Source organism: Rutilus rutilus (assembly GCF_951802725.1).
Source record: "Rutilus rutilus genome assembly, chromosome: 8".
Taxonomy (NCBI): domain Eukaryota; kingdom Metazoa; phylum Chordata; class Actinopteri; order Cypriniformes; family Leuciscidae; genus Rutilus; species Rutilus rutilus.
In genome coordinates this window covers 7,620,684-7,647,356 of record NC_140222.1, presented here as the reverse complement: position 1 = coordinate 7,647,356, position 26,673 = coordinate 7,620,684, and the positions used below count along the sequence as shown (strand labels likewise).

Below are 26,673 nucleotides of genomic sequence, written 5' to 3'. Positions count from 1 at the left end.
ACTCGTTCACTAAGTTGAACAGTCAATCAGAGTTCCCTCTTTCACCGACGGCCCAACGCCGATTCAACATGTCGAATCAGCCGAAAAAAACCGGCGAGGACCAATTTCAGCCGATGGTGCGGACGCACAAAAACTGCCAGACGGTCGACCGTCGGCTTGGTGTGTTCCAGGCTTAAATTGTAATGTGGACTCATGCATTTTCTGTAAAGCTGCTTTGAAATGATATGTATTGTGAAAAGCGCTACACAAATAAATGTGAAGTGAATTGAATTCCGTCACCGCAAACATGCACATAACACCGAAACACTTGGGTTAGAAGAGATCACAACCTGCTACAGAGTGGACGGCACCGCCACCCTCTTTAAATGCGCCAGGAGCATCCCGTCCAGACCTGCGCTACACACAACAGGGACAGGACCCACACATGGGTGACTACTGCAGAGGAGAGAAAAGGAGATTGGTCCGAAACGGAGGGAGTCTGTACCTTAATACTGACCTTCCGTGTCCGAACAAACTGCTCGCTCGTCCAGTAGACTCTCAGAGCTGACTGACGCCTCCGAGTCAAGGTTCTCCTGGTCAGAACCGGGCTGGTCTAGTTCAGGAAGCCTGCAGGCGAGCTCCTCTCTGGAAGACAAACACCATACAAGAGTCACGCAATCTGTCTCGAATGTTCCAAGTGGTCTTGTGAGACTTCTTCAACATACTTTTCTTGCTTGATGGACTTGATTCGTTCCAACAGGCTTCGCTCAGCTTCTGCGTCTGAATCCAGGGGCTCGTTCTCAGGTACAACACGAAGGTCGGAAGCTGGCTTCTCCCGAATCTAGAGTCCAAAGATAGCAAATTTAACTCAAGATAATGAGATTAACATTAAAGATTCTTCCCTCATTGCCACAAAAAGGGAAACACAGAAAGGAGGTTCTTCAGTGAAGGGTCTCCTGTTCAGTTAGTCTATGGCCCTGTTTACACCTTGTATTGAAATGCGTTTTGGTGGATCGGATCACAAGTAGACGAGGCAGACGTACCCTTTTACACCTGGTGTTTTAAGTCTCTTTTATCCACTTTCAACCACTTCTCTCCTGATTTATTCGAGGGGAGGGTCTATGGGCGGGTAAATGTATGTGCTTTTTCAGATCTTTCGATCTAATGGACAAAATGAGTTTGCAAAATTTACATATGAACGCGAAAGGAAAAAGTTACTGGAAAACATTCGGAGAGCAGCAACTTTTGTTTCTGCTTTGAGAGCCGCAACATAACGCCGAATGTGGCTGTTCGAATGCATTTAGCCACATGAGCCTTTACACTGCGAAAGGAGTCTGATCTAATGCGCTATTTGACTACCTCTGGAAGTGGTGGAAAGTGGACATGCTCAAAATGTTTTCGACCCCGTTTACACATGTATACACCTGTACACCCACTTACACCTGTCCACTTGTGATCTAATTGATGAAATTGATAAGTTTTGAAGTGTGGCACAACCATCCCTTTCGAAGTGGAAATGAAGAGTGCTAGAGATGTTTCATAAAAGTAAGTCTGGAAGAAGGAAAGGTTCAACCATTTGGATGGATGTTAAATTGTATTGAGGAACTAAATACAATTCAAGTCTGGAAGTTTCCATGGCATGAGATTCAAAGGTTTGTAGGAATCAAAAACAAAAGACTAACAGTCAGACTTTACAACTTATTTGTCTTCATGCTTTATACTATTAATGTTCAAGAAACACCAATTTAAAAAAACAAATTGCCTGTTGCTTAATATATAAACAGCATGCGTATTGCTTAATATTCAGCACAACTGATTTCGCATAACTTTGAAATTCATGCCATTCACTGCAGTGACCACCCAAAACCAGCACACATCTACACCGACACCCTCTTGAATGTCTACAGGTCTAAAGTGACACTAACACATGCAGTGGGTTTAGTTAGTATTAGTAGGGTATGACTTTTGCACTGCATGCACACTGGATGCATGAACATGCCACACTACTGGGGTTCACAATACCACAGGGGCATACGTACCGCCACTTCTTTGTAAGGAGTGATAAATCTGAGAGGTAAATGCCAGCACTACAGAGACATTAAAAAAAAAGAGAAGCAAAAAAAGTGTTGCGACAGTTACTCTCTGTTGGTGCCTTGTGGAAGGTTGCGGACTGTTGGGAAAGGTAGTTGTTCAGGGGGGAAAATATGGGCATTTTTCACAGGCATCTAGAAACAAACCACTTCCAAATAATGCAGAAATGCATTCTGATAAACGGCAGGTAAGGCAAGGTAAGTCAAGTTTACCGTGTTTTGTCTTTTTAGCTTGAGCTGATTGACAGCCAATGCCTCAGCGTATTCCAGATGCTCGATCTCCTCCATTTTTTCGTTGTATCTCCGGATCTGTTCGTGAAGTATCATCTCCACACAACTGAGGATAGTAAAGATTCAGTCTTGAGACTTGACTTTAAAACAACAGATTCTTATTAAGGACACACTATAACTTGCAGTGTTCTTACGTGGTGGTTTTGGCAACGTCCTTCATGCTCATGAGCGGGTCGGCGCTGTCCGGACAGCGGAGAATGCAGGGGGCAAAAACAATGGCCAGAGAGTTTGGCGTCATCCGATTGCTCTTCTCTTCCTTCGCAACCCTGAATTGAAACCAGAGCATTAACACCTGACTGCTGCAAAGTATTCTACACACAGCGTTTGTTGTGTACGGAATAAACTCATCTGTACCTGACAAGGTGGAAAATGAGTCTCTCTAAGGTGTTGAAGTTTGCTGTTGGAAGCTGTTCCAAAACTTTGTAAATGGCTTGCAATTGCTCTTGCTTCTCAGGCAGTTCTATGGAAGACAACAGAAGCGTTATAGCAAGCCTGAGGAATACCATAAGGACAAGAGAAAGGTGTCATGGGGACCAACCTATGGCACGGAGGAAGTCATTGTAGTGCGTGAAGGTCATGAGAGGTTCGGGCAACTCCCTTAGCCACTGTTTGACCAAGCCAGTGACCGCATGGATGGGGTAATCCTCCAGACAAACATTCTCTGGGCCTTCACAAGTCATTAAACAAAGTTATCAAAGTGGGCAGAGTAAGCTACTAGACCTCATGCCAACAGTCAAAAGTCTGGTTATGTGAGACTACAAAGAGGTTGTCTTCCCAATATGCCATTGAGTTCTAGTAATATCCATGATGGCTCACCTGCTTCCAACAGCTGGTGTAGCTCCTTCATGCGATTGGCTGAGCCGGACTTCCTATAAATGCCCTCTGTGTACAGGCCGTTCATTTCCACGTGCTCCATCATTATCTCCAGAACCACTGGCACAGGGGTCTTGTTATTGACCAGGTGGCACACGCGCACACCAAAGTGTTGAGATCCAGGCTCATCATCACACTAGACCCAGAGCACACAAAAATCAACAAGATGTTTACATGACTGCTTCTCCAAAATGCTTAGGATTGGATTCTTACCTTCTTGGAGCAGAATGTAGAGCAGTCTATGACTATTTTACTAATGCACTTCTTATGGCAAACCATTTTGCAATCTGAAACAAAAATGGTTCGTCATCAATGTCGTCAGCCCGATTGAAGGTGAATCAATAGGGTAAATATCAGAGATACTCACAACTGCACATGTAGGCCTTCTCCATACCCCAGATGTATGAGGTGCACTGATCACAAGACTGAATGATATTGACTTGGTAGTTTGAAAACACATGGTCCAACGGATTCTCCAACTAATTCCAGACAAAATGTTTACATTTATTCACATTGCAGAGTCAGTCTGAGAGAATGGATGGTTGGCTAGAAATACTTACGCTTTTAGCCTTCTTCCTTCTCATCTTACGACCTTTGGGGGGCTGAGACAGATTTTTTCCCAAGGCAAGTTAAAAAGTTAGCATGTATTTTAAGTTATCAACATTAATAACTGTTATTTAAATCAGATAATAAAAGTCTTGAGGGGTAATGGGGGATGCATGAACTTTCACCTTGGCTGGTTCGGCCTCTTCTTTTTTGATCTCCGCTCTGATGAAGCCGTCCAGAACTGACTGGAAGAGATTGACCACCAGCGGTACCTCACCCTTCTGCTTTTCTCCAGCCAGACTGATCACTTTATTCTGGTAGCAATTCATCAAAGCCTTATACCCGATTTGTGATTTCTGTAGATGCGTGAAGGAAGAATAAATCAATAACTAGATGTTTAAGTATTCTGAATATAAGTTGTGTTTGCCCACGCAAAGCTTGGATGATGTAGGCAATTTCCAGGATTTTGCTTTCTAGTTGCTAAGATGCTTTTGTCCACATGGCTGTGCAGTTGTTAGCATAATGTGAGCAGTTGCTTGCAAGCCCAAGTCAAAAGATCTCAAGTCCCTCTATTAATGAAAATATCATTAAGACATACAATATTTTTAAAACATATCTTTAATGTCCATTGTACAAATGGTTTGTTATTTTCCTAAGTTTAAAACTCAATGTTAATGATTTGAGCAAACTTGTAATAAGCAATAATAATGATTGACCTAACAAATCGATTGATATGATGTAGAGTATGTGGTCTACTGCAGTTTTGGGATGTGTTGGTTGTATTAGCTCTACTCACAGAGATTGAGTACATCCCCTTGATGTTTTCTCTAAACTGCACAGTGGCTGTAATGAAGATGTGCTCTGTTCCTGAAAGCTGTTTTCCCCGTGAGCGCAGGTCATTCACCTACACCGCAAGAGGGAAAGAACAAGTCTGAGTGGATGCAAAGTCTGTCAGAAATTGTATATATTATAAACAGTTTTTTTTTTCTTTTTTACACTCTTCAATCACTATAATAACCATTCAATCAACAATCAAACATCTTGCAGTCATATCCATTCTTCATACCTGATTGCCCAGAAACTCATCGAGGTTGCGTAGCTCATTCGTGTTGGTGATCACACGGTTTAGCGAGGCGTTCCACTGCTCAGAGGCCCGAGTCGTCGAGTGACTGATCATGATGCTGGGAGTCCGACCTAGTCGTCCCGGATGAGACTTTGAATTGTGTGAGCGTGATGGAGAAGTGGCTATGGAAAAGGACAATAGAATGAATGAAGGAAGAATACATTGATCTAAATTAATCACTATGTTATCTTTGCAGTATGCACCTTCTCTTTGATCCAAAACGGAAGCCATGCTCAGGTCTCCATCTTCTGGGGTCTGAGCCTCTTTATGTGGACGCTTCTTCAGGATCTTCCTGAAAAACCCTGTTGTCCTATGGAACAAAAAATGACCATTTCATAAAGTTAGCTGTTATAAGGCTTTGGATATTTATTAATAAACACCCTAGTAAAACATGCTGGTAGGTCCCCTTAGGAAGGGATTTGACACAAAACACTCAAGAAATCACACACCTCTGCACAACAGAATTTTAGGAATCTCCCTCTCTCATAGCAGATGCCTTGCATCCATATAAAGGAGTATGTAACCTATGCCAGGAGTCAGACAAATGACTACCACTGATGCGAGCCAGTGGCCTTGTTTTCCCATGAGTCCAAATGAGTCAGATTTCCTGTGTGACCATGTTCTACTACTGATAAGAGTATACATTTGGGTTGGATTAGTCAATTAACCTTTTTTTTTTTTTTTTTTTTGAGTCGTGCAAATAAAGCAACAGCCTGACACATAGTCTATGCAAATATGTTAAAAAAAAGGTTTCTAGCTATGCTCAGTTTCACACATTGTGAAATGTGTCAAAATGAAGGTCATAACACAATGCAAGAACACGTTACATTTTCAAGGGATGCTCTAGAGGACGCTAGAATAAACTGTCCTCTTCTACAGTCTGATCTGTTTTGGTGAAGCAACAGTTTGAAAAGAATAAAAGGTAGTTCATACTGGTAGGTAGGACAGTACCTCTCTGGGGTCGATGGCTGGAGAGGCGATACTTCTTGCAGGCTGTGGCTGTCGTGACCTTTTTCCTTCAACGTGTTGGCCTTTGTTCTATCAGGACCAGCACCAGTGCTGGACTGTGTCTACACCAAAAGTAATGAGCACAGTAAATGTATTAGTTTAATATAGCACAGTCCAGTGCACAGTAACAACCATTTTTGCTGATTAGATAACAATGGCATAATGGGCAGTCTATAAAGTTTCCTTCTTCCTGTATAGATAACACCCTAAAAGGAAGTTAGTGTAAATGCATCCCTTTATTTATCCCAAACCTAGTAATTACAAAGTGATTAATTACTTAAAAATAGAATCAAGAATGGAGCTTTGAAAGACAAACAATATGGAAAGATAAATTAAATAATAAAGTAAATTTTCTTTAAAGGTTTTAGTCTGTTATCCCATAAGCCCAGTTGCAAAACCCACTGAGCTGTCAGAATAAAAACTGCAGTGCTTTTTTTTTTTTTTTTCAATCAGAGCAAGCTCTACTGTGTTGGCAGTTTGACAATAGGTCGCTCATTTAAATCTGACAGTACAGCATTTGAAATGCTGTGTCCTAAAAAAACCTCTGCCTATTTGGATAACAGACTAAAGGTCTTCAGGATAATTTATTTTCCCTCAGTGTAGCAAAAGTTCAAGATATCTGCAATCCCTCCCATGATTCCAAGCGCTCAATCCACCAGCACACCACAGCTCCCTGGACGGCATCTAATATCAAGCTGCAATACAACACCTCAAATGGACTCATAGGGGGCAAAGGAAGAGCCCAGTACTCTGCATCCTCCATTTCAACACTTTTAATGGGCAAACATATACGTGCAAGGGCGAGCCGCGGCCTACGTCTCAGACGAGCTTTTCCCTAAATCAGCCAGAGAAGCATAATCACTTAAATTTAAGTGATTGTTTCATTAATCATCCTAAATTACCAATGCAACCAGAACAGCAGATTTTTCGGTTGCATTCAGAGAGGCACATTAGCCTCTATGGGAAGCTTGCAGTGAAACTTAATTTCAAGGCACATAATCAATATATCCCTTCACATTTACCATTGTATTAACCAGCTGAATCAAGTAAACGTTACCTGTGATGAGCCACCTGAACCTATTTTGGATACATCATCTAGTGACATAGAGATCCCGCGATTCCTGGTAAAGTTTGGAAAACCACATGAAAAAATATTGTTAGACTCAGAGGAGATGAAGAAAGGTATAAAGGTAGAACAACATAGGAAGCCATACTGGAGAGACTTGATGGTCCTCTCCTCCAGACTGCGGGGTCCTGCCATGAGGTTTTCTGGCTGAGTGTTGCTTCTCGATGGTTCCTTTCTCCTGTTGGCCTCTTCTTTGGCAAGAGCAGGTTGAGCAGCGATGGCCGGGTCGCTGTAGCCATTTCTTCCAGGTCCAGAAGTAGGGATATCTAAGGGTAAGGTGGAGGGTCGAACAAGTTCGAGTGGGACATCTTTAGCATCCTTTTTGCTCTTGTCCCCTTTCCAAGCCACAAAGGTGTACTGATCCAACTCTTTGCTGTCAGACCGCTCCTTCAACTTGCCTTCTGCTTTTCCTGGACTCTCTAGAGTTTTGCTCTTGAAAGGAGTATCGTCTTTCCAGGCCGAAGCCGCCCGCTCACTTTCTCTCTGGCTGTGCTCTAGACCACGTTGTCTCCTCAACTCCCGTTTTTCCTGACTTCTGGATACTGGTAGTTTGGAAAGCGGAGGAGCTCTGTTTTGGCTCTGTCCACTCTGGGTTTCAGGAGACATGGGTTTACCTTGTGTCCTTTCATCTCTGGGAAGTGCGGATGATTCTTTCTCAGTTTGCTTCTGTTGCTCCTTGACCTCAGGGGGAGGACCAGCCTCCACTTGAGGGATCTTCTCAGAATGATTTTGCTTTTTTGGGACAGAAACATCATCAACATGGGCCCTGCCCTTACCTTCAATCTCAACATCCACAGGAGCCTTATTGTGCTCCAGCACTAGTGTCTTCTCATCACCAGGCTGCTTGCCTGATGTTGGAACTGTTGGTTGTTGTAGTGGCGTCTTCTCCTGCCGCTCAGCCTCCAAAGCAAACCGAGCTTCCCTTTCCTCTTGCTCTTTCTGTCTTCTAGCTGCTTCCTCTTCCTCTCTGGCTTTCCTGGCAGTCTCTTCTTCCTCTTTGAGTCGCCTGGCTGCCTCCTCAACTTCTTTAGCTCGCCTAGCGGCCTCTTCGGCTTCCTTGGCTCGTCGAGCTGCTTCCTCCTCCTCTTCTTTTCTCCTCCGAGCTTCCTCTTCCTCTCGCTTCCTTTTCTCTTCCTTTAGGAAGTAGTACCTAACCAGATCAAATCCAAAACTTACTGAATCATGTTCAATAAAAAAAATCTGTATTAAGGTGATTTCATGTTGACTTGTGTGAGGTCTATACCGTTTGCGAGCAGATTGCCCCCTTGCAAGTGCCTGTATCTTTGTGATGGAGGCTCGTGTTTTTCGATATTCAGCTCTTTGTTTGAAACCGCGCCATGCTGTCTGGATCAGAACCACGGCTTGGTAGAACTTCTCTTTGCGGAACCTACGCCATGAGCGCTGTAGAAAAGGTCAATCAAATATTAGACGTGACTAGATTGTCAAACAAGACAACTGCAAGAATACTACCCAAACACAAGTTTTGATATACCTGGATCACGATGGCTGCCTCTCTCATTCGAATAAAGTCCATCCTCTCAATTTTGCCTCTAAACCAGCGCTGCAAGAAAATAATTTTTTGCATGACATCCTTGTGCAGGATGTCCTGAAGCTTTTGCCTTTCAAGCTCTTTGAGATACACCTGTAGAAGTGGAACAATACCAGACATGACTGTTAAGAGTCAATAACTAGAGACATTGTCACTTCCAATTTTTTAGGGAACCCAGAAAAAAATGTAACCTTGGTTTTTCCAATCTGGCAGGTAGTGTGGTCAAAGCCAAGCTTGTGCAACAGAGATGATATTTCCTCCAGGGACGTAGCGTTCTTTGGCAGCAATACACGAAATTGCTCAGTAAACTCCTGTAATGCAGAAAAGGAGCTTTGCTTATTCAGACAAACTATGTTACACATTTAGTTTAATTTGTAGGGTTAGGGCTTCTTTCCAATCACTAGGTCAAATCTATGCGTTACCTGAAAGGTGTATTTGGCTCCATAACCCGACCGTCTGATGCGCACTGTTTCCAACATGCCTGTGTACCGCAGTTGCTGCACAATGAGCGCCTCATCAAAACACATTTCCCTCTGAATGTGAAATATAAAATAACAGACAAAATAACTTGAGTTAAAAGACAGATCTCATAAAATTATTTCTAAAAGACTAATGTGCATTGATGAACAGTTTAAATTAAGACCAGGAATGTGTATTGTCAAATTGACTTTAATTAGTGAACAAGGTGAACAAGGATGTGTTATTTGCACCTTCTCAGCATTGGAGCGGAGGCATCGAATGAAGAATGGTTCCGCCTTCCCCAGCGTTTCCAGGAGCTTACTTAGAGATGTCTACAAGATAGAGAGGAAGACCAGAAGAGAACCACACATGATGCCTTCAGCCTATTACATCCATTGGAGAATAATATTCTAAGCATGCTCTGATGCTAGCATTTGAAATGTAAGAGCTAGAGTTTAAAGCTGTTCCAAAACATAGTGAGATTTCTGTTATTCCTTTCTGACTATTGCCCAACATGTTTTTTTTCTTCTGTCACACCAATAACACGTGGCATGTTTATTAGCATCTCGCTAAGCTAACAGCATGTTACACTAAGCATAAAAATACATAGAAAAATATTATTTTAATTAATATTTGTTTGCTATGTAGACTGAACAGTTGTACAGATCATTTTTCAGCACTGAATGACATATATGTTTACGCACGAACACCATTTGGAACAGCTTGGTGCTTATGATGCCTTTCAATGCTACCTCCACTAGGTTTTGGAACAGAGCATTTGTTTTTAGGCTGAACCACCAAACTTGGCATGAACAGCCATGCTAATCTAATATGGTTTTTTTACTTGAAACTGGGCGCTGATGCTGGGAGGACGTTTCTTCTTGTGTAGATGAAGCAAAGACTTGGTGGTGCGGTCATGGAGGCCAACTATAAACTTCAGCGAACGAGAGTCCAACAGACTCTGCCCAAACACACAAAAACAGAAAGTGAATTTCTCACACACAGAGACTTTCTTTTGCCACATGAGTGCCATGGGAACATGACGGCATGGAAACTCTCATTCCAGACAGAGCCTAAGCGGTAGAGTCTTCAAAACATTTACCCTGCACAGCACATGTAACGGAAAGTCATAAACAATCAAATGGTGATGGAAATGAGAATGTACCAGCTGTACTGCAAATGCTCACAGGTTAAAGGTTTCGAATGGCCACACACACAAATTGTCTATGCAGGACAAAAGCATTATCAAAGGAGCTCTCTATCTTGTATATAAAGCCCAGTTTGCAGAGTAGACTATGTTTTTCTGCTTGCGTACCGATGTTTTTGTTACATTGACGTTACTCTAAGTGTGGTTGAAGTTATCAAACCAGCAGAAATCACTTGCAAGCACCTTGAATGTCAAACAAACACCTAGACTCTGTTATTTTAAATCTGCACAGTTTGATCAATTCAGAAATCGAGAGGTATACCTTGGGAATGAGTTGCTTGGTCTTGGTGTTCTTGCTTTTCCTGTAAGGAGGAAGAGGAAGGTTGATGGTTTGTTGAGATAAGAAGTGAATGGATACAACGTGTTAGTAGAGTGAGTCATGCATTTGCTTGTGAGACATGAGTAACACACTTGAGAAGCTCTGATGGAACATTTGACGAAGAAGAACGTGTAAGATATGTTTACGCAATGGTGTGGAATATGCCGGGTCTACATTTGAGCCCAATCAGTTGTCTAACATCCCCATTGAAATGAAAGGATTCACAGTGTTCTTGGGTGTTAAATCTGACATGTAGACAGAGAGGAAGATGCAAGATTTGTTGCAATGGTGTGGGTCCACATTCCAGCACTTGAGTTTGTCAACCATCTCCATTGAAATCCATGGATTCGCTGTGTTCTCTAAGGTTAAATCTAGCATGTAGATGGCATAGCAGCAAAGATGGTTTCAACAGAGATAGAAGCGTCATGGGAGGAGGGAATGTTGTCTCTTGATACACCTAATCTACAGGAAAGGTATTCCTACTTCAGGGTGGACGACAGCTAGGATGTAAAAGGTTTAGAATTCAAGTGGAGTCGATGTCTGTGGTCTCCGTAAGCAGTGATTCTGCAGCTTTCCACACCTCATAAAACATAACAGACTTAATGGGTGGGTCTCGAGAACCAATAAGCTCATGCAGCATGTTAGCATGTGGATACCATTCCGAGCTACCGTTAATGAAGATCACACTGTTTTCAGCTCATAAACTCTGCATTCCTCTTACATACACTGCTAGAGTGCTATCTAAAAAATAATTGAAATACTTGTTAGATGGGTATTAATAGAGCAGGGTTAAAGGGTGGTTTGAGTTACGCAGTAAATCACATGGTTAGCTGACAAGTAATGCTGCAGATTTGGGAAAGTTTGGGAGCAGGGGCTGTTTTGCGAAGATTTCTCACAACTAAGCTTAGCAGAGAGCCAAAAGCATTGGCTTCAATGCCAAGGCATGAAGGGTCGGCAAGGTGGACCCATCCATTCCATGCCAGAGAGGAGTCAGTGGTCAAACTCACTGGAGGACGTGACGCGGGAACCGTAGGCGACCCCAGGACTGAAGCAGCTTACGTGGATCTTCCCCATCCAACTGCAAGTCCTTAATGGAGTTGATGATTTGGGCATGCATGTCCCTGATTCAGCCCGGTGGAAAGGTGGGAGAGTGAGGGGAGGAGACAGAGGGAGTAGGTAAGATTGGCAGGGAAGGGTTAAGTACAGGAACCCAACACCAATGTTGTTAACAGACTTCAGGGAAAGCAAATGCCCTCCACCACAAAAAAAAAAGGAATCCATAATGTGGACATGAACAAACGCAGGCAAGTGTGTTAAATTTGAAATTAAAAGACCCTTAATTTGGTGAACTATCCCTTTAAGCTTCAGTGGTGAATCCATGCTGTTGTTACTCTGGTTTTGACCTGACGGGGTGTTAAATGGGGGTCGGCACCCCATTCAGCGAAGGCCTGGATTCATGCACTGGTTCACTTACCACACAGATCAGAACAGGAGGTCAAACAGGTAGGATTGGCACTGGGGGCTGGGGACGCACTTCTAATAGCTCTTCCACAAACCAGGATGTGAACCCGCTTCTTTAAAGGACATTTTATTGTTTCCTTCCCACTTGGGAGCACTTAGAGGTAATAAACCTCACAAGGTCCCAACAGGGATTTATGAGAGTATGCTGTGGATTGCGCATTGCTTTGAACAAACCAGGTTAAATACAAACTCTGGCTTGGCCTTTGCTCACATAAAGAAAGAACAGCTTGCATAGTTAGTTTCTGCATTCTGCGAATGTGGTATTTGAGTTTGCTCACAATACCGGAAACCCAGCCTTCCCAAGCCGCCAAACTCTCCGTCTGACCTCAATGTTCTGCTTAAGTCCACTTACTTCTTACTCTCATAACTAGAAAAGATGTCCTCAAAAGCCTCTAGAGGACGCTCCTCTGAATGATCAAAGGAGAAATCAAGCATAGGAGCATGGCTGTAGAAAATAAACACCACACACACACAGTCACTCGAGGGCCGACGCCACCAGCAGGTGCCGATCTATGACCAGCTTTATTGCCCACACGGGTTAAACTTTAGTTAAACTGATCACAGGTCAGTAACTGAGGGGAAACCCTTGAAAAACACCAGAGGAAAAGAAGAGGGACATTGCAGGGATATACTTGATAATTCTCACAAAATATCTGTTCAGAACATGTTATATTTCACCCAAAAAGAAAAAGAAAGAAAAAGTAAGGGACTGCATTTTGCATAAATTATACAGAGGTGATCACCATTATTGTGATCATGACATTTTAATGAAAAGTAAGCACATCCCACCCAACTTTCATTGGTGTAAAGTGGGTAAAATAATGTTAAATTGTCTAGTAATTTATGGTGATTAGCATGAAATAATTGATACAGTGGTATTTAAATATATAAAATGTTCATTTAGTCTCCTTAAAATAGTGTTGATTGTGTTCTTTAATATTATTTCTTCATGCAAAATATAATTTCCTATTTTTGTTCTTTTGATTTTGAGATGAAATATGACCTGGACGTGTTTTTGTGACATTCACGCAATATATATATATACTGTGTTATATTGTGTAGTTGCATTAACACTCAAGACCGAAAAATAGGACGAAGTGTATGAGATTACTGTGAGAATCGGCCTGCAATGTGCCTTTGTGGAGAGACCGTGGTCACATGATCACCTGCCACACAAAGGCTACGAAAGGACAGGATGAGATCAAGTTCCTCACAATACTTCCCCTCTCTTTCTCTCTCTCTTTCTCTCTCTCACTCTTTTAGTCACACCAGCCTGAGTCCAAAGCTTACCGATACATCCTCTCAATGGGCACGTTGGATCTCTGCAGCTCTCCTAGTGGAACTCTGGAGTTTGGTCTGACCACACCTGTACACATTCACACACACAACACAGACACAAACAGAGTTGACGGCGTTATTTCAACATGCAACGAGACACCCCACCCAAAATGTCTTGCAAACAACCTTACTCACTTATTTTTATTATCCCTTCCTAGTTTAATCTTTCTGAAATCCTTCTAAATATGACTGTTTGCGTCACCAGGCAGCTTTCTCACGTGCAGGTTTTAAATAACCTTCTTAGACCCTGAGAATCCACAGTTTTGGTCTAATCTGACACTAATCCATAATGCCTGGTGAGTTACCCGCAGTTTTGGCTGCCCAGCGGCGACCGGCCTCGTTGAAGGCGGCTAATGCGCGGACGCTGGCACGGAGGATCCCCCATCGGAACATGGCCACCGGATCCATCCCGATCAGCTGCCGGACATAAGCTCGGTCACTGCTCCGCAAGAGAGCCACGATATCCGGACGCATGTGATCCGTGTTCTTCTCACGGAAATCCTGTCGCAGCCAATGTACATAATGAGTCATTCAACGAAACAGGTGTCTTTTGCAATGCATTAATATTAATTGGTTGAAATATGAATAGATTAAAAGATAATAAAAACTATTTTATTTTTATTAGCATTTATACTTTTTTTAATAAATCATTTTACTAGGTGTCATTTTGATAACAAATTTTGTAAACATCAACAATTTTATTTTGGAGCCAGAAAAATTAAATCTCAATTAAACTATTAAATATTAATATGAATAAATACAATACTTTTTTTGTATTATAACTTTAACAGTTAATAATTGTACTGTGTGTCATTAAAGGCATTTTGTAAACATAAATTTTTTTTTTATTATTTGACCTGACCAAAAAATATTTTTTATATATTTTGATATTTTATAAAAATATCACAATTTTTTTAATTTTTTTTACTATGTGTCATTAAAGACACAATAAAAATCAAATAAAAATAATATTAATATATAATTGTTAAAGTCATAATAATAAGTATTTTATTGTATTTATTCATATTAATATTTAACATATTAATGATATTTTTTATACAGGTAGAATCATTTATATTTAATATATTTATTATTTTTTAAATAATGAAAACAATATTGTTTATGTTAATACTTAGTATATTAATATTTATTATTATATAGTACAATTATATTACTATTTAAATATCGTAAAATCATAACGTGTTAAACCTGCAAACAATTTTTATTGTGTATGTTCATATTTAATATATTAATTTACCAAAATAATGAAAATATATATATTTTTTATGTTTACAAAATGCCTTTAATGACACACAGTAAAATTATTAATTGTTAAAGGCATTTTGTGCATTTGATTTTCATTTTAAATTAAGTCTTATACTCAGTTGCCGTTACCTTAATCTGGTATTTGACCTTCCCAGCAAAATGGAGGATGACGAAAGCAGGCTCCATCACTGGAGTCGCCACAAAGTACTGATTCTGTTGGTGCTGCTGTTTGAACTTGGCCAGCAAGGTTTTATCAGTGGCGTGAGGAAAGCTACAAAGAAAGTGTGTTATAAATACACTGTTGGGCAATGCTGAGCAACGAACCAGTGAGAGACGAACGGTCTTACTTGCTCTCCTCGTCCAGTAAATAGAGGAGTCCAGTGGGCTTCTTGCTGATGAGGTGAATACATCCCACATTATCGGTGTAGTCGATGTTGTGCCAGGTGATGCCCTCGGACTGATACTCCTCCTGCCGGGGGAGCAAACGCACTTCACACTCAGTTCGCCATTGGAAAAAGAGGTTGCGAAACCCGCACTAACCTGTTCAAGTTTAAAGATGTGCTGGTTGAAGTAATACTGAAGCTGCTCGTTGGCGTAGTTGATGCAGAATTGTTCAAAGCTGTTGGTCTCGAAGTCTTCGAAGCCGAAGATATCAAGCACACCGATAGACAAACACTGAAATATAACGCAGAAACAACATGAGACCTTGAGCATCCCTTGAATTCAACACTGGCTACGTTTACATGCAACCACATAATCCGTTAGTAATGGGATTGGCGGCTCAATCGGACTGAAAAGCCTTCATGTAAACGCCTTAATCGATCAGATTGAGCTCGATCTGAATGACTTTTCGATCCGATTGAAAGGGGCGGTTGATTCCTTTTCTAATCCGATCCAGAGAACATGTAAACACTTGATCGGATTGAAAACCAAACCAAACATCAACCCGATCACGTGTTTAGCGTTCATGTAAACACTACATTCGGAATCAATTCAGTCCGACTGAAACAGAAGGTGTGCATGTAAACGCAGCCACTGACTGCAGCTGTTCCCATCTCACCGAAACAGACTCCTCCATGTCTTTCTTATTGAGCAGCGCGTGATTGATCCGCAGGACGATCCAGTCGAACAGGGCGCTGTACAGGGACTTGGCCATGGAGTCCCGCGCCGTGATTGCCTGAAGGAACGACACTCGTTTAGCTTGTGAACATCTGGTAGATGTATGAGGGCGTTTGTTTCTGGCGTACCTCGCTGTGGCTGTAGGGCAGAATCAGCTTGTCGTTTACAGTCACCGTTTTCCTCTTGGTAAGAGCCTCCACCAACAGCTCCTCCTTCACCTGCAGCGAAACACACGAGAACGCTTGAGGATCGACACGCTTCAGAGAGCATGAAACACACGAGAACGCTTGAGGAACGACACGCTTCAGAGAGCACGAAACACACGAGAACGCTTGAGGAACGACACGCTTCAGAGAGCACGAAACACACGAGAACGCTTGAGGATCGACACGCTTCAGAGAGCACGAAACACACGAGAACGCTTGAGGATCGACACGCTTCAGAGAGCATGAAACACACGAGAACGCTTGAGGATCGACACGTTTCAGAGAGCATGAAACACACGAGAACGCTTGAGGATCGACACGCTTCAGAGAGCATGAAACACACGAGAACGCTTGAGGATCGACACGCTTCAGAGAGCACGAAACACACGAGAACGCTTGAGGATCGACACGCTTCAGAGAGCATGAAACACACGAGAACGCTTGAGGATCGACACGCTTCAGAGAGCATGAAACACACGAGAACGCTTGAGGAACGACACGCTTCAGAGAGCATGAAACACACGAGAACGCTTGAGGAACGACACGCTTCAGAGAGCATGAAACACACGAGAACGCTTGAGGAACGACACGCTTCAGAGAGCACGAAACACACGAGAACGCTTGAGGAACGACACGCTTCAGAGAGCATGAAACACACGAGAACGCTTGAGGAACGACACGCTTCAGAGAGCACGAAACACACGAGAACGCTTGAGGATCGACACGCTTCAGAGAGCACGAAACACACGAGAACGCTTGAGGAACGACACGCTTCAGAGAGCACGAAACACACGAGAACGCTTGAGGATCGACACGCTTCAGAGAGCATGAAACACACGAGAACGCTTGAGGAACGACACGCTTCAGAGAGCACGAAACACACGAGAACGCTTGAGGAACGACACGCTTCAGAGAGCATGAAACACACGAGAACGCTTGAGGAACGACACGCTTCAGAGAGCACGAAACACACGAGAACGCTTGAGGATCGACACGCTTCAGAGAGCATGAAACACACGAGAACGCTTGAGGAACGACACGCTTCAGAGAGCACGAAACACACGAGAACGCTTGAGGAACGACACGCTTCAGAGAGCATGAAACACACGAGAACGCTTGAGGAACGACACGCTTCAGAGAGCACGAAACACACGAGAACGCTTGAGGATCGACACGCTTCAGAGAGCACGAAACACACGAGAACGCTTGAGGAACGACACGCTTCAGAGAGCACGAAACACACGAGAACGCTTGAGGAACGACACGCTTCAGAGAGCATGAAACACACGAGAACGCTTGAGGAACGACACGCTTCAGAGAGCACGAAACACACGAGAACGCTTGAGGATCGACACGCTTCAGAGAGCACGAAACACACGAGAACGCTTGAGGAACGACACGCTTCAGAGAGCACGAAACACACGAGAACGCTTGAGGATCGACACGCTTCAGAGAGCACGAAACACACGAGAACGCTTGAGGATCGACACGCTTCAGAGAGCACGAAACACACGAGAACGCTTGAGGAACGACACGCTTCAGAGAGCACGAAACACACGAGAACGCTTGAGGATCGACACGCTTCAGAGAGCACGAAACACACGAGAACGCTTGAGGATCGACACGCTTCAGAGAGCATGAAACACACGAGAACGCTTGAGGAACGACACGCTTCAGAGAGCATGAAACACACGAGAACGCTTGAGGATCGACACGCTTCAGAGAGCATGAAACACACGAGAACGCTTGAGGAACGACACGCTTCAGAGAGCATGAAACACACGAGAACGCTTGAGGAACGACACGCTTCAGAGAGCACGAAACACACGAGAACGCTTGAGGATCGACACGCTTCAGAGAGCACGAAACACACGAGAACGCTTGAGGATCGACACGCTTCAGAGAGCATGAAACACACGAGAACGCTTGAGGAACGACACGCTTCAGAGAGCACGAAACACACGAGAACGCTTGAGGAACGACACGCTTCAGAGAGCACGAAACACACGAGAACGCTTGAGGAACGACACGCTTCAGAGAGCATGAAACACACGAGAACGCTTGAGGAACGACACGCTTCAGAGAGCACGAAACACACGAGAACGCTTGAGGATCGACACGCTTCAGAGAGCACGAAACACACGAGAACGCTTGAGGATCGACACGCTTCAGAGAGCACGAAACACACGAGAACGCTTGAGGAACGACACGCTTCAGAGAGCACGAAACACACGAGAACGCTTGAGGATCGACACGCTTCAGAGAGCACGAAACACACGAGAACGCTTGAGGAACGACACGCTTCAGAGAGCACGAAACACACGAGAACGCTTGAGGATCGACACGCTTCAGAGAGCATGAAACATGTGTGACCAGCTAACCACAGGAATTAAGGAAAAAAAATATTTCATAATAATAATTATAATAGAAAGAAAATATTTATGACATTATGTATAAAATAATAATAATAGAAAATATTATAAAAATAATACAAACAAATATTATTTCTATTTTATTTAAATAAAAAAAAAATAAAAAAGGAATATATTAGTATATTACTATAGCAATAATGCTATTGTAATGTAAAAAATTATATTTAATAATAATTATTCCAATAATAATATAAAATAATTATTCTTATTCTTATTCAAAAAGTTTTTGTTAATATTTTATTTATTTTATTATTTGAAATATACTCATTTAAATCAATTAAGAAATATATGAATACTGTAATGATACTATTGTACTGTATAATAATAGAAAACATTTATAAAATTATGTATAAAATAAAAATAGAAAATATTTATAAAATATATAAAATATTTACAATAACAATATAATTTTAAATTGTATTTACATTACAAAAAATAAATAAAAAAGGAATGTGTAAGTATATATTACTATTGCAATAATATTAATATTTAATTATTATTATTATTATTACATAAAATAATAATAATAATTTATATTTGTTAATATTTCATTTCTTTTATTATTTGAATTATAAAAATGAAAATCGATTAAGAAAGATTAACATCACAATAATATTAATGTACTATAAAATAATATATATATATATATTTAATTATTTTACTTTACAGAGCAACAATAAAAATAAAATGTAATATTTATGGCAATATAGAGCTTTTATTTGGTGTAAAACTGCGAGGAGACCTTAAAGCGTCCCTTCTGTTGACAACAAATTATAAACAATTCTCATAACAAATTTATAAACAATTCTCATGACAAATTTGGGAAGGAATCCAAGCATTAAATACATGTATATTAAATGCATTTGAAAACACAGCAAATTTTTTTTGTCCCTGGATTTAAGCAATTCACTTGGGTCATACTTGCGGTCAAAAAAAGAAAAATCTGCATAAAAAGAAGAAAAAAAAAAGTTTTCTTGTAAAGGAAGAAAGAAAGAAAGATTGCATCCCTGATGTACAGTTTGAAAAGCACACTCGCCTTGAGCAGGTCTGAGAGTGTGGAGAGCACCTCCGGAGGCCCGACGTCGAGCCCTTCCTCTCTGCCCGACGACTTCTGACTGTACGTCACGTTACCCAGGTACAAGATGGCCGACAGCACCGAGAATATCCTACAAGGAACGCAACCACCAAACAGATCTCAGATACGAGTCTACAAAGACATTCTGGTTGCTCTGTTTTTTGCTGAATTTCTGTGCATTTTTATTACTATTGTTGAACAGCACTTTGGCCTTTTTAAATGTGCTCAAGAAATAAACCAACTCAAACTTGAACTTGTAAGGTTTGACAGGAGACTCACTGTCTTTTGGTGGCGGGCAGGAATCCCACCATCTCCATGGCCTGCTGCAGTCGCTCGAAGTCGTGCCGGAGGTCGTCCGCATCTTCTATCGCGAAGTTTTGCTGCAGGCGAAGAGCAAAAGACCGTTGCAGTTATAGGCTAAGTGGATGTTGCGGTCCTGAAGGACTGTAAATGAGCTTCACCTGTTTGAGGTAGAAGTATTCTTCAGGCTGCAGGAGTCTGAACTCTCGCCGCTCGTCCTCCGACGCGCCCACCAGCAGATAGTAAAACACGTGGTAGTTCCTGCGCGAAGAGGAAACGCCAATAAACAGTCAATCAGGAGCCTGTACCATGATGCTAGTTGAACAAACTCAGGGTTGCAGAATTAGTTTCGAGTTGACAAAATCCAACCAATCCCACTTTCTCTGTCAACTCAGGCTTTGATCCTCAGTTTAGGAGTTTAGGTGTGACATCAGTAGCGAACAGCCAATCACATGCTGAGAAAGAGTGAAACTGAGATTCATTTCTCGTGAGATTCACTACAGAATATTACGACAAATTTTCACAGCAAGAAGAAAATAGCTGTCTATGAAAGAGGCGAAGTAAAAGTCTTGCTATATCAGTCCAAGTAAAAGATTTGAAGTTAGTTTATACAGTTGATAAAGGTATTGAGAGAATTGAACGTTTAAGCTCACATGTAGTCGTTTTATAGCTTTATCTTTTGATTCTAAAGCGTATTTATATCATCTTTATATATTTATTCATTTAAACTGTGCGCAATAATAATTGATGAACTAAAATTGTACATGTGTGATCGATTAAGGGTATAATAATTACATAATATCAAAATCATACAAATGTATTATTCTAAATAAGCATTACTAAAAGCCAGACGATTTTGTCTTTAAAAATCATTTGCTATGTAGTGACCTTCAATTTGGAGTGCTGGAGTGACTTTATCCTATCAGACATGTGACACTTTGCTCACAGCTGATTGGTCCAACCTCTTACCTGGAACATCACCTGACCCGGACCAGGTTAGCCGCGGAGCGTGAGTTACTATGGCGATGAACACTGCTAAAAGCCAAACCACTTTCATGGTGCCTAAAACCCAGGGTTGGCGCAAACTTAACTGAAACATATCGGGCTAGCCACCTAAACCAGCTTCATGGTATCGGCCCCAATCCGGTGTAGTGACAAACTGGGTCCGTATTAGTTAGCTTATATACTAGCATAGCATATAAGCGAATATCCTGATAGCTGAGTTTATACACACACTTACCTTACATATATTCTCAATTATCTTTAATGTAGTAATGTGTTAATTTCAGAGTTAAATGTCCAAATATTTAAATTATAAATAATATAAATTAATGATGTTTAATTATTCACTAAACAGGCTATTATTAAGACATTGTTCAATTGGTTATGCACTAGTGTGTTTTCCTATGCATTATATAGTAAGCTATGCGTATTGTAAATGAATATAATTCGTATATATTTAGGATAATCATTAACTGACAGTTTGGGGAGACGCCATTTCGAGGGAGGATCTGATTTGTCGTGACACCGGCACTTTGAGAAGCTAGTTAGCTACAAACTGCTAACCAAAGGCAGCTAACGAGACTGAAGCTACTGAAGGAGCTGAGAACTTGTTCAAATGAATCGATTCACTGTAGCAAATCACAATGCTACGTGCTAATCTTAGCTTGTTACTCAAAAAGCTGCTTTATTGTACAATATTGTGGAAACAGCTGCCCAATATTAAATTTGAGGGAGGTGATATCTGGTTTTTGGACCAATTAATTTACCTGAACTATTTGAATGAATCAATTCATAAATGATGGTACTATTTATTTATACTGATTTAAATGAGCACTGTTAAATAGATTAATCGTGATTAATCATATATATAAATTATGTTCGATTTGACAATACCCCACCGCCAGACAATTATTTATTTATATTTTAAATTTTAAAGATGTGATATCTTGTTTGAACTTGTTTGAACTAATTTACCTTAAACATTTAAATAAATTAATTCATTCATAAACCATAGTCCTACTTATGTTGATTTAAATTAAAATACTCATTGAGTTTTTTTTTATTACCTCAAAATTTATTTAAATTTATTTATATATAAAATTTGAAGGAGTTGATATCTTGTTTTTTAGACCGAATCAATTCATTATTAAAACATGGTAATATTAAATTATGCTGATTTTTTTTTCAAAATATGAATGTTTTTATTACATACATTAAATTTGAAGGAGGCGATTTTTTTTTCTTACATTATCAAATAAAATGAATCAATTAATTCATAAAAGACGGTCATATTTAAATAAACAGATTTTTAGAGTGTATTTTTCTTTTTTTTTATTACATACAGTATATTTTATTTATTTAAATGTATTTATATATTTTATTTATTTTTAACATTTGAAAGAGGTAATATCTTGTCTTTGGATCAAACTCATTTACCTGAACCATTTAAATTAAAATATTGATCATAATACAGTTTGTACCCCAAAATATAAAATATTTATGTATATATTAAATGTATTGACATCGAAGGAGGTGAAATCTTGTTTTTGGACCAATTTTTTTTCACATGAACTATTCGAATGAATCAGTTCACTAAGGGAAATCCCAACGCCACAAGCAAGTTAGCTTGTTACTCAGAAAGATATTTTACAATATTTTGGAAACATCGGGGCTTGAAAAATGTTGCCAAGTTTGTAGCGTCACTATTTTTAGCCCTGACAGAGCAGGGTCTGTTTTTCAAGTTCTGCAACCTGATTATCTTTCACGACATCCACAGCGATCTGATAATAATGCGGTTAGCGCTGCAGAAATGAGTGTGTGAGCGATGGATCGACAGATACACAGACTCATCTGTGGGAACCATCTGTCTCGAACCAAGCCTGGTTTTATGTCGTTAACTCGAAACGTCCTGAAAGCTTTTACCTCTCGTTCTTCTCTCTGGAGACCAAGCGGGATTTCTCCAGCAGATATTTTTCAACCACAGCCCTGAAAGACAACGAGAAACATTACAAACGTCAGACGCCAGCGGCTCTTTGTCATAAATCTGGGCTTCAAAAGCGCACAGATGTCAATCAAAGCAGCAGATGGCCTAAAGAAAACTCTCAATGGAGAGCAACAGTGAACACCCACTTTATCCCATTCATTTTCCTTTAAAAAGATATTCGATAAAACGTTCAAAGACTTGAACCACACCAACCAGATCTGGGATGCATCCCAATACTACAAACTTTGATTTGAAACAAAAGACTGTGTACTAGTGTGTAGTGTCCACTTAATGACCGTCATCCGATGAAGTAGTCCACAGTACACTGGGCCAGAGAACAATAGGGCCACTGAAAGCATCCGTATGGCTTTATTGACGTCTCTCAGCCTTTCTTTAGAGGAGCACAAGTAAAGTACCACCATTAGGGGCTTTCACACTGGATAGCTATAGGAACTAGTCAGCAGGGGTGCGTAACTCGCTGCACTACCACCATAGTACGATGCATCATTCATTGCAGAAATCAACTGGTTAGTCACGACTGTTTCCCAAAACCATATGTGACCCTGGACCACAAAATCAGTCACAAGGGTCAATTTTCTGAAATTGAGATTTATATATAATCTGAAAGCTGAATAAATAAGCTTTCCATTGACGTATGGTTTGTTATGATAGGACAATATTTGAAAATCTGGAATCTGAGGGTACAAAAAAATCAAAACATTGAGAAAATCACCTTTAAAGTTGTGCATTTCTGTTGGCGATTGTGCTGCATTCACTCACAAAAATATATTTTTTAGCTATTTACGGTAGGAAATTTACAAAATATCTTCATGGAACATGATCTTTACTTTCCTAATGATTTTTGGCATAAAAGAAAAATCGATAATTTTGACCCATACAATGTATTGTTGGCCATTGCCACAAATATACCCGTGCGACTCGAGACTGGTTTTGTGATCCAGGCTCACATATTGTCGTAAATTGGTCGTTCAACCACGTTGGTTAATGATGTCATGATGTAATGAACCCGTTTGAGATTGAATTAATGCTAGATGTTTTGCTATAAATTACAGACATGACATCTGAGGACTATTTCTAATTTTTCTCAGTAATTTTGGTCTATTTCCAGATTCAGTCAAAGACTCGTTCTTACAACGTTCGCACATGCGCACTCTTCAAAAACAGTGCTGTAAATCTCTTAAATCTATCTCTAAAAGACATAAACAACATTTGTATGCGTTATAAATAAAAGATATAGATTGTACTGAATGTCAGCTTGCTTATTTTGCTCAAGATCAGGATGTATTAAGTCCACATGTTATAAAAACAAGAAACTCTGCTTCTAACCACAGGTCGAGGTCTGTCGCTCCAAACCATGGTTTCGGGAAACACCGACTCGTTGAACTGCTGATAACGACAGAACTTATGACCATATTTGGCCAATTCTGCTTTCGGGAAACACACCCCTGTTTAAAAATGCCGTCTGCCCGAGTTTCGGATACTTTAGGCCAATCACTTACACACTTACATCTCTGTTAACAGATAATGTAAACAGCTGAGAAATAAAACACATGTGTAACAATATATAGGATCCGTGCATACGCTCTTAAAGTGACAGCAGCCTAATATTCCTGTTGTTGTCTATGTTTTTATTACAATTATTTTGTATTTATTATTTATATAAAACATTTATTCTTTAATATACATACATATATACATACATAAGTCTAAGTAATAAAGAAATAATTAAATGAATCAATTAATATTAATAAAAAATTATGTATAAATAAATTATTTATATATATACACACACACACACACATATATATACAGTGCCATGCATAAGTTAATACACCCATGCTAAAGTTTACTAAAAAGAGGAATAAAAAATCATATTTTGGAAATTGAACTTAATGCCTTAATTTAAAAAATTAGGAAAAATCCAACCTTTAAGGACACCAATTTTCTCTGTGAATGAATAATGTATCGTCAATAAATAAATGTTCTTCCTTAAAATACATGGTGCATAAGTTAGTACACCCCTATGTTAAATTCCCATAGAGGCAGGCAGATTTTTATTTTTAAAGGCCAGTTACTTCATGGATCCAGGATACTATGCATCCTGATAAAGTTCCCTTGGCCTTTGGAATTAAAACAGCCCCACATCTTCACATAGCCTTCACCATACCTAGAGATTGGCATGGTTTTATTTCAGTTAGCCTAAAAGCTAGTTTGATTAGCATTGAGAGCAATGCAAATCAAACTAGCTTTTAGGCTAACTGAAATAAAACCATGAAATATACATATCCAAAATATGATTTGTTATTCCTCTTTTTAGTCAACTTTAGCATGGGTGTATTAACTTATGCAATGCACTATATATATATATATATATATATATATATATATATAAATTAAATAATTTATTTATACATTATTTTTTATTAATACTAATTAATTGATTCATTTAATTATTTCTTTATTACTTAGACTTATTGTGCTATTTTTTATTTATTTTATTTACACTGCATAAGGGCTAAACTCACCTGGAAGTAAATATTAAACTGATCATGTGAATGGAAATGTATATGATTATATTTTAAATGTATATATATTTTTTTTATTAAATGTTTGTATTTATTATTACATTTAGTTGTTTTTCTTGCATTTATTATACATTTTTATATATTATGATTATTTATTACTTATATGCAACATTTATTAACGTATTTACTATTAATTTCATGAACTCGTCTGCAAATCGGTTCAATCTAAAACCGGTCATCAAACGTATAAAAAGAAATCTAGTTCTTCGAAGTGGAGTCAGTTGCCCAGAATGCTCAACGTCTCGGCTGAGGAGGAACCATGTCAGTTCCACTGGTTCCTTAATTGTGTTTATACAGCGTCTGCCACAGTGAAGGAGGAAGTGATGCGTCTGACCAGAGTGTGATGTCAGGGGCAGATGGCAGGGTGTGTGAGAGCGAACAGCAGCTGATAAGAGCTTCAAAGCCAAGGGTCACTTTCTGAAAGGCCACAGGATCGACACACATCAAATGAAAGCGAAATGAAGGCTTGCTCACCCGCGCACCACTCCGCTCTCGAGGTAATTGACCTGGATGAACTTTCCGAATCGGCTGGAGTTGTTGTTGTGGGCGGTCTTTGCGTTTCCAAATGCCTGTTGAGAGAAAAAAAAACACACAAAAAAAACAGGATGTGTGATTTTGTAAAATGATAAGTTTGTGTTTCGCTTATTTTTACTGGAAGATATGCGTGAATGGCACCCCTGGTAAATGTGATCAAAAATGACTGTAAAAAATACATCTTTTATCCTTTTGATCTTTCATTCAAAAAATGTGCAAAAATCTAACCTTTGAAGTAAAAGAACTGAAAGTGCGGGGGAAATCTCATAATAAATGATCATGAGTCATATTTACCAGGGGTGCCAATAATTTTGAGCACAACTGTATTTGCATTATTTTTCAAATGCGAAAACAAAATTATATTTTGCAGTTAAATTTATAATCTTTAAATAAACCAAACATTTTGTTAAAGACAAATCATAAAAAATTGGTGTTCTTAATTCAAAACATTAAAAATTATATTAATAATAAAAACATTATTATAATTATTTCAATTTTGTATAATAATCAAATGTATTATTATTATGATCATTAACAATAATACATAGCTAAACAACAATAAACTGTTTACTTTAAAACACTATTGTTAATTATGATCATTATTCTGTAAACAAATACTTATTTTTACTATTAAAAAATAGAAATAACAAAAACTATTTCATTAAAACAATTATAAGAAAATATTATTAGTTAAAACATTACCACTATTTTTATTATCAT

The 26,673-nt window shown here is 39.7% G+C and overlaps 1 protein-coding gene across 2 annotated transcripts in view; it reads right to left on the bottom strand.

Moving 5' to 3' along the window:
- LOC311295003 (myosin IXB) overlaps positions 1-26,673 on the bottom strand; it is a 50,364-nt gene that overhangs the window by 1,730 nt on the left and 21,961 nt on the right. Inside the window, exons 3-41 of one of the 2 annotated variants that reach the window (XM_084416170.1) lie at positions 25,894-25,988; positions 22,753-22,815; positions 19,989-20,088; positions 19,807-19,907; positions 19,489-19,618; positions 15,943-16,032; positions 15,756-15,872; positions 15,236-15,370; positions 15,043-15,164; positions 14,825-14,966; positions 13,735-13,930; positions 13,382-13,457; positions 12,444-12,536; positions 11,578-11,691; positions 10,514-10,553; positions 9,889-10,005; positions 9,296-9,376; positions 9,008-9,118; positions 8,777-8,896; positions 8,529-8,678; positions 8,280-8,437; positions 7,125-8,186; positions 6,968-7,031; positions 5,854-5,972; positions 5,106-5,212; positions 4,846-5,024; positions 4,576-4,683; positions 3,965-4,135; positions 3,794-3,835; positions 3,601-3,712; positions 3,447-3,520; positions 3,177-3,369; positions 2,899-3,027; positions 2,715-2,820; positions 2,495-2,626; positions 2,283-2,406; positions 2,019-2,066; positions 705-820; positions 497-624 (exon numbers count right to left, since the gene is read on the bottom strand). In XM_084416170.1, coding sequence (XP_084272296.1) covers positions 497-624; positions 705-820; positions 2,019-2,066; positions 2,283-2,406; positions 2,495-2,626; positions 2,715-2,820; positions 2,899-3,027; positions 3,177-3,369; positions 3,447-3,520; positions 3,601-3,712; positions 3,794-3,835; positions 3,965-4,135; positions 4,576-4,683; positions 4,846-5,024; positions 5,106-5,212; positions 5,854-5,972; positions 6,968-7,031; positions 7,125-8,186; positions 8,280-8,437; positions 8,529-8,678; positions 8,777-8,896; positions 9,008-9,118; positions 9,296-9,376; positions 9,889-10,005; positions 10,514-10,553; positions 11,578-11,691; positions 12,444-12,536; positions 13,382-13,457; positions 13,735-13,930; positions 14,825-14,966; positions 15,043-15,164; positions 15,236-15,370; positions 15,756-15,872; positions 15,943-16,032; positions 19,489-19,618; positions 19,807-19,907; positions 19,989-20,088; positions 22,753-22,815; positions 25,894-25,988 — 5,365 coding nt within the window. The remainder of the gene's footprint in view (positions 1-496; positions 625-704; positions 821-2,018; positions 2,067-2,282; positions 2,407-2,494; positions 2,627-2,714; positions 2,821-2,898; positions 3,028-3,176; positions 3,370-3,446; positions 3,521-3,600; positions 3,713-3,793; positions 3,836-3,964; positions 4,136-4,575; positions 4,684-4,845; positions 5,025-5,105; positions 5,213-5,853; positions 5,973-6,967; positions 7,032-7,124; positions 8,187-8,279; positions 8,438-8,528; positions 8,679-8,776; positions 8,897-9,007; positions 9,119-9,295; positions 9,377-9,888; positions 10,006-10,513; positions 10,554-11,577; positions 11,692-12,443; positions 12,537-13,381; positions 13,458-13,734; positions 13,931-14,824; positions 14,967-15,042; positions 15,165-15,235; positions 15,371-15,755; positions 15,873-15,942; positions 16,033-19,488; positions 19,619-19,806; positions 19,908-19,988; positions 20,089-22,752; positions 22,816-25,893; positions 25,989-26,673) is intronic. The other variant, XM_084416169.1, reaches the window with a different exon arrangement.